The 12,562-nt window shown below is 40.0% G+C and overlaps 1 protein-coding gene across 1 annotated transcript in view; it reads left to right on the top strand.

Moving 5' to 3' along the window:
• The first annotated feature begins 7 nt into the window (after nucleotides 1–7).
• Nucleotides 8–12,562, top strand: part of AIG1 (androgen induced 1) — a 130,987-nt gene continuing 118,432 nt past the window's right edge. The window contains exon 1 of the mRNA XM_009281450.2: nucleotides 8–262. Coding sequence (XP_009279725.1) covers nucleotides 122–262 — 141 coding nt within the window. The 5' untranslated portion in view covers nucleotides 8–121. The remainder of the gene's footprint in view (nucleotides 263–12,562) is intronic.

Here is a 12,562-nt window from a genome sequence, read left to right as displayed (position 1 = left end):
TACACACACACACACACACACACACACACGCACGCACACGCACGCACACACACGGAAGTGCACCCCGAGCTGGCTCGCAGCCCGCCGCCGCCGCCGAGGCCGCCCCGGCGCAGCGTGCAACATGGCGCTGGTGCCCTGCCAGGTGCTGCGCGCCGCCATCCTCCTGTCCTATTGCTCCATCCTGTGCAATTACAAGGCCATTGACATGCCCGCGCATCAGACCTATGGAGGCAGCTGGAAATTTCTGACCTTCATAGACCTGGTAAGTGCCCCCGGCGCCCGTGGCCCTGCCCCCTCCCTCAGGCTGCCCGTTGAACGGCTACGGCCCCGCGCGGGAGCGGGCCGGCCGCATCGCGGCCCCCGGAGGCGGCGGCCCTGCTCGACGGCAGCGCCATGAGGTGACCTTAAAGCGGGGACGGCGACATGTTGTGACGCCAGGGCCGGCCGTGAGAGGAGCCAGCCGGACACCGCGGCAGCGGAGCCGGGTGGTTTGAACGGAGAAAGACACGGACAAAGCCGAGGGGCTGCTGCGTGTAAGCGGCCGTGGGGAAGGTGCGCCTGACGCCCTGTCAACACAGTGCTGATGCTGTGTGTTTCGCCTTTTTTAATGGCTGACAGTAAACGCCAGAACTTGCTGGTCCCAGCATTTGGCTCCTGTGTGCTGTCAAAATAGAAAACATGTCTTGCTCCCTTTGGCCCGTCTGAGGAATCCATCCCCGGCAGGTGCAAGTTTGTGAGAGTGACACGAAAAATGTTGGGGAACACAACTTGCCGGATCCAGCTAGTTTTGGTTGCAATTCAATAAATGAGCCTACGAAACAAAAGATGTTTCATTTCACTTTTCTTTATAAGGGTCCAGATCTGGAACGGTCACGAGCATGCTGGCCTGCTGGAAGACACCAGGTGCTGGCCAGGGGCTATTTTTGCCCTGAGCTTCCTAGCCCTGGTGCCTGCACAACAGTGTTCCCCTAGCGCAGGTGGGAGGAGAGGGGGTGGGAGGAAGAGAGGAGATGGGAGGAGAAACTTGGCTTCTGGTTCAGAAATACGATAGCCAACTTACATCTAGTACCTAGATCAAAATAGGTTTTTTTCTTTGAAATCCACAGTGTAAATAAGCAAGAAATTTTGCAGTTCCTACTGAGAAAAGTCCCAAAATGCAAGTATTTCAGTGCTTACCAGTGATAAAACCTCTCTCAGAACCTCACTGTAGATTCACAAGTATTGCTACTATTGCCTATGCACTTCATATCCAGTCAGCAGGTTGAGTTTGGAGACGAAACTCAAAACACTATTAACCTGGCACGTCAAGTGTGCAAATTTCTGTATCAGGATTAAGCTAAGGTTCACTGAGGTCCATATTTTATTTGGAGAGAAGAAGCACCTGCCATATTTTGCATTTAGCTGGGATAATTTTTGTGTTGGGTGCCAAAAAATTTGCTGGATCTCTGAAGATCCACAGCCATAACTAGTGCTTTTACTGCAATTGTAAAAGGGCATCTTAAGGCCTGATGTTTTTCTGGAAGGCAAACAAGAATCTAATTTTTTTTTTCCTTTTGGGCTGCTGAACAGTACTGTCAGTAATATTAATTGATAGAAGTTAGCATCAAGTCCCAGTAAGTTAGGGGGGAGCTGTTGACCTTAGTGCCAGTTGAATTGGAAGTGAACCAACTAAAGCTAAAAGCCGATGATCTTGCCTTTGAGTCTCCTTCACCTTTTTCTCTGTTCTCCTAGCCCTGACAGTTGCTTGTGGATTAAGTGAACTAAGGCTGTCATACAGTGAAAATAACATTTGACAGTACATGATATTCATCATTTCCCAAAAATTACAGCCTGCTGTCTGTGGCAAGTTCTTGTAGACTTTCCCATCAAAGCATGCACATGGTCCAGGCTACTTCTGTCATGGCCCAAAAGGTCAAGGTAAATATGTAGTGCTTTCTAAAATGTCTAGAACAGTTATCAACTGCAGCTAGTCATTTCTGTCCTTTAGCTAATAGTTGTCATGTGTTTCTCATAGTCAAGTCCGATAGTTGAGAAAAGGTTAGCAATTCCTTACAGTCTTCAATGCTTCCAAATAACACACAATTCAACGACTTGAATGCCTTTCTCAGTGACTAGCCAGCACATAGACCTCTCCACTTGTTGACAATATTTACTTACGGCCAAATGGCCCTGGTAGCATCTTATCTAAGCAAATCTATCTTTCTGTCTCCTGGGACAACTGGGAGACTTGAAGAAATAAAAACTGTTAGATTCCTGAGGAGGATACCAGGAGGCGTGGTTGGAGGATGTTAGGCACATTTCCAAAATACTGTATGTTGACTAAGTCTTGAAAAGCTCTTCCGTAAGTTTCAGTTTCCTCAACCATGTGCAGTGTTCCTGTGTCAGTCACATTCAAAGGCTGTCTAGACAAAATATCATCAATGCCAGAGTCTTGGCAGACGTGTGTGCTTGCTACAGATTGTACCTCCACAAGCAGAGATTTCATCTTTGACATCACAGAAGCACGTAGAAGTTCTTTCTGTTTCCAAAAACTGCTACCAGTTTTTGAGAAAAGTGAGTTTATGACTTGAATCTGAAAAGTAATTTGGATTTTTTTTTTCATATGTCCATTTGTAAAGGGACATTCCTTTCCAGTCTCAGCATCAGTAAACGTCTTGGAGATTTAGGTAGCTGGCTTTGCAGAGATGCTGTATGAAATGATTTACAGTTATCTGCAGGTAATACAATTTTGAATCGAATTATGAAAAACTACTAGTTTGGACTCTAAAACACAAGACAGTAAAGTATTCTAAATGTATGCATTAATCTGAACAGTAGACTTACAGCTCTCACACTGTTTACAGAAGTTGAGCATTATGAGGAAGTTGTTTAATACAAAGCTAAAGACTGTAATGTCCCTGTCCATCCGTAATATTTTGGATGTTCATACCTAAGTAAGATTTTCTTGGATGCCAATATTCATGCTTAATCTCTCCTGTCCTTGAATTAAGAAAGAAAATAAGCGCAACTGATGACTTCCTTTAACTGCTATCGTTCTGATGACTGACTCAGTTTTTTTGCGGTTGTGACTGTGGTGGCAACTTTCCCTAAAACACCCATGTCAATGGAATATTTTTCTGGTTTATGAAGCAATGTACTGGCAGTATGTTTTGCCATTACACTAGTGATGCTCCTCACTGTTGCTACTAACAATCATTTCTCCATTTCAGACTTTCTCCCTGGTATGTAGAGGTGGTAGATACTTATGCTGCTTATTCAGAAGATGGTAAAGATATCTGCATAGTACCTGTGGATTCCAAAACACATCAGAAAAGAGAGCAGTATCCTTTTTGTCATTTATAGAGTGGGAAACTGAGGTATGAAGAGGTAAAGAGTTGCTGCCAAGATCAGTCAGTGAGCCCAGCAGGTCAAATTATTGAACTGAACATTGAGCCTAGTTCAAAACTGCAACATGTTGCTTTCATTTAGCCTCAAACCAAGCCCCAAAATTAGTTCCTGTGAAAACGGCAAAGAACCGGATTCAGATGGGATATTTCAAGAGATGTGCCTAAAATTTCTTGTGTAGCTGCCTTTGTTAGATTCACCATTTTGTGCTTTAGTAGTGGACTGCTGCACTGTCCTGCACCACAACCCATAAATCCATTGTTGAGCCTCATAGTTGAAAGTTAGTGAGAATGATGCTGGTACAAAATGATTCTTTGCAACAAGTTTGTCAGCTATGTAAGTCTGTCAGAAATTTTCCCTACTTGTACCGCTGTTTGTTCAATTCTATAAGTTCTTGAAGTAGCTGAATTAAGGATAATAGTACTTGAATTAAAGATAACTGGGTCATCCACCATGCACTGCAACCACACACCTGCCTTTATAAATACACATTTGTTGAGGGATCCGTTGCACCAACTTGTCTAAAATGGCAGGATCCTTGCTGTTGCAGGAGTTAAGTTTTGTTCTTCAGTTTCTCTTGGCTCTCTTACTGTTGTTATGAGAGGAGGCAAAAATAAATAGAATTTGTATTCTGGAATAAAGTGGAGCCTGTGGGTGCCAAAAGAAGACCAGTTCTACTTTTTGAGTTTGGGTGTGTGTGATAATTAGCAGAAAAGTAGCTTAGAGTTAAAATAAGTATCTCCTTAGTAAGGGGTGCGCTGGTCTAAATAGCTTCTAATTTTCATTCTGCAGTTTCTGTGAAAACCTTATTCCTCAAAGAAGCTAGAGTAAACCAAGATACTATTGCACGTATATATGCATGCATTAACAAAATACTGTTTTTGGGGTTTTTTTTAAGTCTTAAGGTCTCTCTGATAGGCTGAACAGGGTAGTTATAGAGACAAAAAGCAAGGCTAGATTTTTGGAAGCAGTCTCAAGTGTTATGTTTTATGATTATGATTAATGGTCCTATTTTGAATAAGAGAATGTTAATGTGGTTATTCCTACGACTTGATTCAGGGCAGCCAAAGCTAGAGAGGAATTGATTTTGCTCATATATAAATCTGCCTGGCCTTGTACTTCTATTATTCTTTTGAAAGAAACAGCAGGATGTTTGTGGATGAACTTTTATACATTGTCTGGCAGATTGAGTTCTACAAAAACCAGGTATAAGCTCTGTTCCCAGCACATTTTTTGCCAGTACATGTTGTATTTGTTTTGCAGAAAATGCCTTTGGGTTTAGTTTGGTTAAGTTTAAATAAGTCATCAGAACTTAGTTTGTTTCTTGCCTTTGAAAAATTTCAGAGTGGCATGTTAACAGTAAGACTAGAAACTAGAGTTGGGAGATTTGTCATTTACTTATTTATTGTATATAATCAGTTATTAGATTATATGAGATACAGTTACTAGATAAATAAAAGATAGCAGCTTAACAAACCATGGCTAAAAATTATAGGTGATTTGTGCCCAATTTGGATTTAGTCATGCTGATAGGAAATAAGATGACCAGAAAATGTCAGAGGCCAGAAGATTCAGAATTAAGGAATAATAAACTGTGCCATTGGTGTGGTATCTGAAGTTGAGCAAGTTTCATTGCTAACTGTATGGGTTAAACTTACCACAGTAGAGAGGACAAAAGTGAAAACACCTTCCACACTCTATGGAATATAACTATGACTCTCATCCAGGATTTCCTTTAGTAAAATGAATTTCACCTTCTGATTTCCTCTTTCATCATCTGTAAAGTTACCCTGATACTCGAGTGTTTTATGGCTTTTGGGTGAAAAGATTACAGAAGCGTGAAATACTATTATGTATTATTCCCAGAAGTAATTCATCACCATGTCTAAATATCTCCATGTTCTTACTATACAGAGAATACAGTCAACAGTGTGTTTATCGGTTTACAGAGAAAGAAAGTAAGGGATTGCTTTTTGAGGCATAACAAGGTGAGGTTTCTTAATGGTGCTTAATACATTTGAGAGAAAAGGCAACGATATACATAAGGGAGCCTTTTAATAAGTGTGTGTTTTAGAGCTTTCTTTTTCCCTCTCAGGCTGTAAACATGTCAGAGAAACAGTTATGTATAGTGCCGTTGATGCAGTAATAAAAATGTAATAGTATCACCATTTCTTATTCATAGACCCATGTTTTCCATTTGCTTTTGGTAGCGCTGTTACAAATTGAGTGGAATTTGAGCACTACATTGAAGCGTTCCATTTTCACATTGCATTAGCATGTATTTATTTTACAATTGGACTTAAATAGGTTGAACATTTAATTTGGGAATTCTTAGGAAAGTTATGGCTGTCTTGAAATATTTGTCTTGGCAGTAGGGTTGGCACGGGAAAGGAGGAGAGTGGAAGAGAGGACAAATTGGGATCACTTACTATGATGATAGATTTAACTAATGTTAGTAATATTATTTTATAACTTGGAGTATGTAAGTGATAGGTAACAGTGCTATGTTTTAAACCAGTGTAAAGTCTGTAGAGTTTTGCCAGAACAGTTTCAAATGATGACAACTTCAAGAAGTTGGTTTAGTAGTCTTTCTGTTCCCCTTTGAAAAAAATCCTATTTATGTTGTATTACAGTTGAATGATTTTATTTACAATTTTATTATAGTGGTAAGGATAACTCAGGTAATCTCACATGCCTCCATATGGCAAAATTGTTAAATATTTTAAACAATGAGTTTAAACAAGGACAACACATCTAGTGTTCTATGTTAGTGTTCTATGCTGAAGTCAAAGTTGGGGTTCTGAGCTGTCCTAATTTGTTGTGAATGTAAGTATATAACAAAATATTTAATCGATGTATTTGACCTTATATTTGTGTTATCTTAATAAGGCCATATAAGCTTATATAAGAAATAAATTTTGGGATCGACCTTCTTAAGTTGCAGTAAAGATCTATATAACCTATCAAATAATATTCTTAACTAATATAGAAAATTGCAAACTTAGTGTTTTACATAAAAAATATTTTTAATAAAAATCAAATCCCACGTGAATCTTTTCAGTTGCATCAACCTGAGGATGTACAAAGACTTGTAGGGTAGAAGTCCGTGTGGGTAGTACAAGTCATTTTGTCCTTAGGCTGAAAAGAAAACCCAAACTTGATCACTCTATCTGAAAATGGGGAAACACTCACACGATAAAACTCTTTTATTACTGGCATGGTGGAAAATTGAAATGTGCCAGTACGCCACTGTGCAACAAAATACAAAGTTGTTTAAAACTATAAATAGAAAAAAAAGAACTTTATGAAATTACAAAACCCACACATTCCACAGTATTAAGTTTGCAGATTTGAACAAAGTAAAACCACAATAAAATGTAATAAAACAAAGTTGAAAAAATAGGCAATTCTGCAGTGTATTAAACATGGTATAATGTAGATTGATTACAAGGGATTATGCCGAGTGTGTATTTACCTGAACGGAACAATAAAAGAAAAATATCTCTGATTCCCTCCATTACATGCAGTCTTTTCTGTGCTGCAACTTTCCATATTTAATAATTGGAGTTGTCAGTGCCTGCCTATCCTAATGCAGTATTCAAAAAACATTTTTCTAATTGCACTACTTTAATATAGACTCTGATGTTGGGAGGAGCTCAGCATGGGTGGAGAATTCCTTGTCATTTGGAGTTTTAATTGCTAATGCAACTCCAGTCAGTAAATATTAAAAAGATCAACACCAGTGACAGGTTTGTATGCTTTCTGCAGAACTCGAGTGAAACAAATATTGGTGTGTAGTAAGTTCGCATTGGACATTTCTATATTTGAAACAAAAGTGATGTTATTGCTCACAGTACACACATGAAAAACATCAAATTCCTCTCAATGTAGGTTTTTTCTTTTAAGTGTCCGAATCTGAGGCCTGGTCTTCTCACCTTGTGTGTCCAGGTACATATATGGCATATGAGGTAGAAACAAAATTGACAATGCCTTGGCTTATTTTGAAGACCAAAGTGAAGCACAAACTCCTTGTTCGCTCTTTGAATGGGTGAATATGAAAAGCTTTCTTCCTTCTAATGAAAGCTTTTTCAAATTTTGCCTTATTTGCCTGCATTTATTTAAATAACTACGTTTTCCCCATACCATATTTTCCAAAGCTCTGAATTTGTTATTAGTCTTCAAAGCCTGACGGCCTTTGTTCTGTTACTCTTACCGTGTATGATGCAAGATTTTTTCAACTCGACATAGTTAAATTTGCTACCACTGAAAAAGCTGTGTTTAACTTTAGTGGATGGAAAAGTTAACTGAAGTCTGAAGAAAAAACAAAATCAGTTGGAAGCTGAAGTAAAACTTCCAGACTTTTCAGAGAGGAAGAAACGAAAGTAAATTAAAATTTATAAACATGTTTCTCTCCCAATTAGAACTGTGATTAAGCATTTAGAGGATTTTCATCAGCGTTTTGCCAGTAACCTCAGGATATTTTACATTCTCTTGGCATATAGTTGGCGTTGCTTGTTGGGTTTTTTTGCAGTATACTGCAAAATTTAGAGATTCTGTTGGCTGGAAACAGGTTAAGCTGATGTGAACTGCTAGGAGAATGTCAGAACCTGATTTTCATTTGTATGAAGGCTCCTTCTGGCAACTTGGGTAAGTCCATGCGATTTTCCCTCGAGAGTTTGAAAGCAACATTTGCATGCCTCTAGCTGCATTCCCTGAACACCTTGTCTTGCCACTGCCCTTGCAAGCATCCTGTTTACAGTAGGATTTCCAAACAAATACTTGCCAAAGGGTGCAATTATATAATAATTTCCACTTAGGTCTGTGTGCAACTGACGTAGCTCAGGTATTGTTGCTGCAGTTGTCTGTCAGGTTAGTTGTTTCAAAGTGCTTGAGGACTCTACAGTATAGCTTAAAACAAAACTAGTACCTCTGGTTTTTTACTAGCTGAATATTAGGTGTCCTGGTAAAGATAAACTGGAGTAGAATGTGCAGAAGAGCAGAATGTCAAATCCTTTGCTAATTCCTTGTTAACTTGTAAAGTAAAGCACAAGGGGTGTGGGTTTTTGCAATGATTTAGTTTAAGTGAAACAATTTAAGAGGCTGAATCTTACCTCTACAAATGCTGCTAGACACTTCAGACTGTTTGAGTTGGTTGTGCAGGGACTTAGCAGAGAATTTCAATTTTACTCTGTTAGGAATTGATTGGCTTATTTTTGGTTTTGGACAGTTCTGTCTGTATTTGTACATTTTTTTTGACCTAGTTCTTTGGTAACCTGAAGGTAAATTTACACACACACACACCCATTTGCATATATTTTATCAGGTGTCTTGAAGCCTTCTGGTCCTGGCAGCACATAAATAACAAATTGTTATTTATTATTATTGCTAGTATTATTAGAATTCAGTAGGAGTGGGAGTTGCACATGCAGAGCACGGGTGGCATATGTTTCCAAATGTACTTGATCAGATACAAAAGGAAGAAAAAGAAACTGCTGACTTTAAATGCTGCTATATAAATTGATAAAATGCATGAATGCAAAAGGGATGTTTTCTCTGTGAGATGCTTAACATGCTTGTGGCTGAAGTGGTGGAAGCATTTCGTACAGCTAACGTTCAGGTTAGCATCTCTGTGTGATCCTGAGGCACTGCCAAAGGACCCTTGACCCTAGAGAAGATGTAAGTTGTTTATGGCCAGTGCTTGCACAGGCTCAGCTCTGTAAAGGATGCAAGTAGAGAAGGTGGGAGGGGAAAGGAATATTCAATAGATGACAGCACTTTGTACCTGGGGTGTGTAGGTAAGAGAGTGCACCATGCTGATCAGCCTTGTGTTGTAACAAACTGGTATTTAGATATTTGACTGCCGGGTATGAGGATGAAGTGAGGGAAAACAAGGGGTGGAGATACAAAGTGGCTGGTGTTTCTCGGCTAAAACAGCGTGCGTTTGCTCCCTCAGACTTCCTCCCCTTCCTTGTCCTAGCCCCCATTTCTTCCTCCCACACACCTACACAATCTCCCCACACACAACCCACACACACAGTGGTGGCACGGCACCACTTCCCTGCACATAACTTGTTTGGCTTAGCACGCTTCTGCTCAGCGGAGGGTGCTTGCGAAACTTTGTCCTTAGTTAGAAGCCATATGCACTGACAGATGTAGAGGTCCCCATTTGCTGTTCACTTAAGCTTATGAACAAATTGAAACTCCATGCTGTGAAAACTTTCTTGACCTGAGTTTACTTGTTATAGCTGTGTTCCAAGAACTGCGAATTTGAGTGTGCATTAGACACAATTATCTGCATTCCTGTAGGTCTGAGGAAGTGAGTCCTAAGAATGCGTGAGTCATGAAGGAAACCTCTACTGTGTGGACCTGCTGCACAGCACTTTTAAACTGGACGTTCAGGAGGCTGAAAGGGATTTGGGGTGTTTGGAGATGGATATGCATCTTTGTGTACATTTGACATAATAGTTACTTATACTGCACATAACTTGAAAATATCAAACGTTTCATAAAAGCTACTCTGTTCTATAATCTCTCCATACGCTGTGCACATCTAAGAGTAAATTGGCCTGCTACTACTGAAGTCAGTTTAGGTGACCAATTAATGAACCATGGGTAGAAGATTACAGTGGTTTGAGGTACCAGACACTGTTAACTTTCTGAGTGTCAAAGAACTCTAGCTAACAAGAGAGAGCAGACAGCTTTCAGGTCAGCTGTCTCATGACCTACCATGGCTAGAAAGGGATATTCCTGTACTTATTAAGAAGCTAATGATTGTTTCTAATTCTAACATATGATTATAGAAGATTAGTATTCAAATCTCCTTGACTCAATGCCAGTATAATTTCAGAAGCTAAACACCTCTGAATTTCCAGAGATTATATTCTATGCTATTAAGTCATATGGCATTTCAGGCTAAGTTTTATTTTCTTTTTCTCATGGTTTGGGGCAGAAACTACTGAAATTATCATGTCAAATTAATTCAAAGCTGTTTTGTTCCCCATTATTTAGAAGGCTGAGTTAAAATTATGAGATGTATTTTATGGGAATGTATTTTAGAAAAGGGTGGAGGGACCTCTTGTTACTTTGGGGATTTGAGCCAGTGGGATCTGAACTTCTTGATTTTAAAATTCAACCTACAACATAAAACCAAAACATGAATGTCTTTGAGGGTGTGCGAGGGATGATTCTGTTCGTCCACCGCTGGCTTTGTGAATGAAAGTGCTCCCACTTTGCCCTGATCCATTCATGCCCCTTATCACCCAGTCAGGCTGCTCAGTTACAGGTTGCTGTTAGCTATCACTGTATTTTCTGCCCTTTTTTCCTTATAGGAACCTGCCTGTGCAACATCTCTTTCCCCATTCCTTCTAGTCTCTTCTTACCCACCACAGTCTCCTTGATCTTTCAGCTCTGTATCCCAGTTCCAAATGCACATCCAGTCCGCTTCCAGAAGCCTGTGTTTTCCTGTCTAGTGCCGCTTTTCTTATCACCACAGTACTCCTTATACTCTTTTCCCAGCATTCACACATCCTGTCTTTTCTCCCAGTGCATTCACTGTCTTATGTTCTCTTCTGCATCCTCACCCTGTCCTTCCCAAATACCTGACCGGGAGAATACAGTGGCATTCTCTTGTCTTTTTAAAGCACCCTATGTAGACCCAAAACAATGAAGAATCAGTCATCTTCCATCAGAAAAGCTTGATTTTGGTGTGGTGATAGCCTTAGAGAAACCACTTTTCAATTGATGTTGTTACATAAGACTCTTAGCTTTGCTTTCTGTTTTTGAACAAGTTTTTAAACATCCTGGTTACAGGAGAAAACTCCCATAAGTGTTAAGCATAATGGATCAAGATCCTAATGTTTATTATGGTGTTAAAATCTTGTCACTTTTTGGTAGTCTGCCATTCAATTTTTTTATGATAAATCTTCCAATTCAGAAACAGGTCCTTGATAGAAATTGATGTTTAAGTTGAAAAATCAGAATAATATATGGAATCAGCAATCAGTATTCAGACATTTTCCATCTTTTCTTTTTTTGTAATTTATGTATTTTAAATGAGATGCTGAAATGATTTAAATTGTATTTTATATTTCCTCAGAAAACTTATCTCATAATAGTCATTGTGAGGTCTGAAATCTGCTGTATTCAGTGAGATGAACAAAAATATTTTTGTTCATCTCATTTGCTTAGCTTGTCGGCTATTACTGTGGTTAATAGAAGAAGCTTTCTTTTTTTGTTTGTGTGGGTGGATTGGGAGTGCATGCAGACATACCTGTTGCAATTTAGAAGTAGGGGAAGAGAGAAATCTGCATTTCCCAGTGGTAACTTTCTACTCAAACCTACATGGAAGCATATTCATTCCTGTTAGGGGTTGCCAAATATGGTAGCCTGATAGAGGCGAGCCTGCCATGGCTCCGTGCCCCCATGTCCAACCAGTAGCAGGGCTGAACACGTGCCCAGTAGGCACACACAAAAACAGAAGTGTCAAATCAGGTCACTAAAATGTAAGTCGATACAAATAAAATTCTGACTGGACTAGGTGGTTTAGATTCAAGAATGTCTTTTAAGATACGTCAGCCAAATAGTGAAGTGATGGCTGGAACAAGGAGCGCTCAACGTATGACCCACCTAGGGTCTGTAGCCTGCCTGGTTGGCCTTCCTGTGCCCAGCACAGGGGTGGGCTGCGGCCTGCGGGCAGTGTTTTGATGGGAGCACTTTGGTCTCGATGCCACTTTTCGCAGGGAGTCTGGCCCTACCACAGGGTTTGATCTGTGTGGCATGTCGTTGGAACCAATGCTTACAACTGCCTCGTGATGAAATGTCACGTAAGGTCTGTGGATCTTGCAAGGGTCTTGATCTACAGAGGTATTTTGGCATTACTTCCGGCAGCTAATGGGAAGCTATTCTCTCTGTAGTATCCACATTCGTTCTGCTTAGTTTGCACAGGAGTTGAGGTCAGACTTCCAGTTCTGGGTGATACTTAGCATCCAAACCATACTGCATGTGAGTTAGAAATATGAGAATTTTCAGCACTTTGCAAGATAAGACCCTATAGTATTGAAGTTTTTGTTTGTTTTTTTTTAAATGTCCCTTCTGGTGTGATTGTAAATTTAGAAATTACGAATTTGTTCCAGATGGGAAGAAAAAATCAATCTCGCAATTTCTTGGGGGGGGGGGGGGG

This window comes from Aptenodytes forsteri, unplaced genomic scaffold (assembly GCF_000699145.1).
Source record: "Aptenodytes forsteri isolate BGI_AS27 unplaced genomic scaffold, ASM69914v1 Scaffold82, whole genome shotgun sequence".
Classification (NCBI taxonomy): Eukaryota; Metazoa; Chordata; class Aves; order Sphenisciformes; family Spheniscidae; genus Aptenodytes; species Aptenodytes forsteri.
The sequence above is the reverse complement of the archived record's forward strand: the minus strand, read 5'-3'. Positions and strand labels throughout refer to the sequence as shown.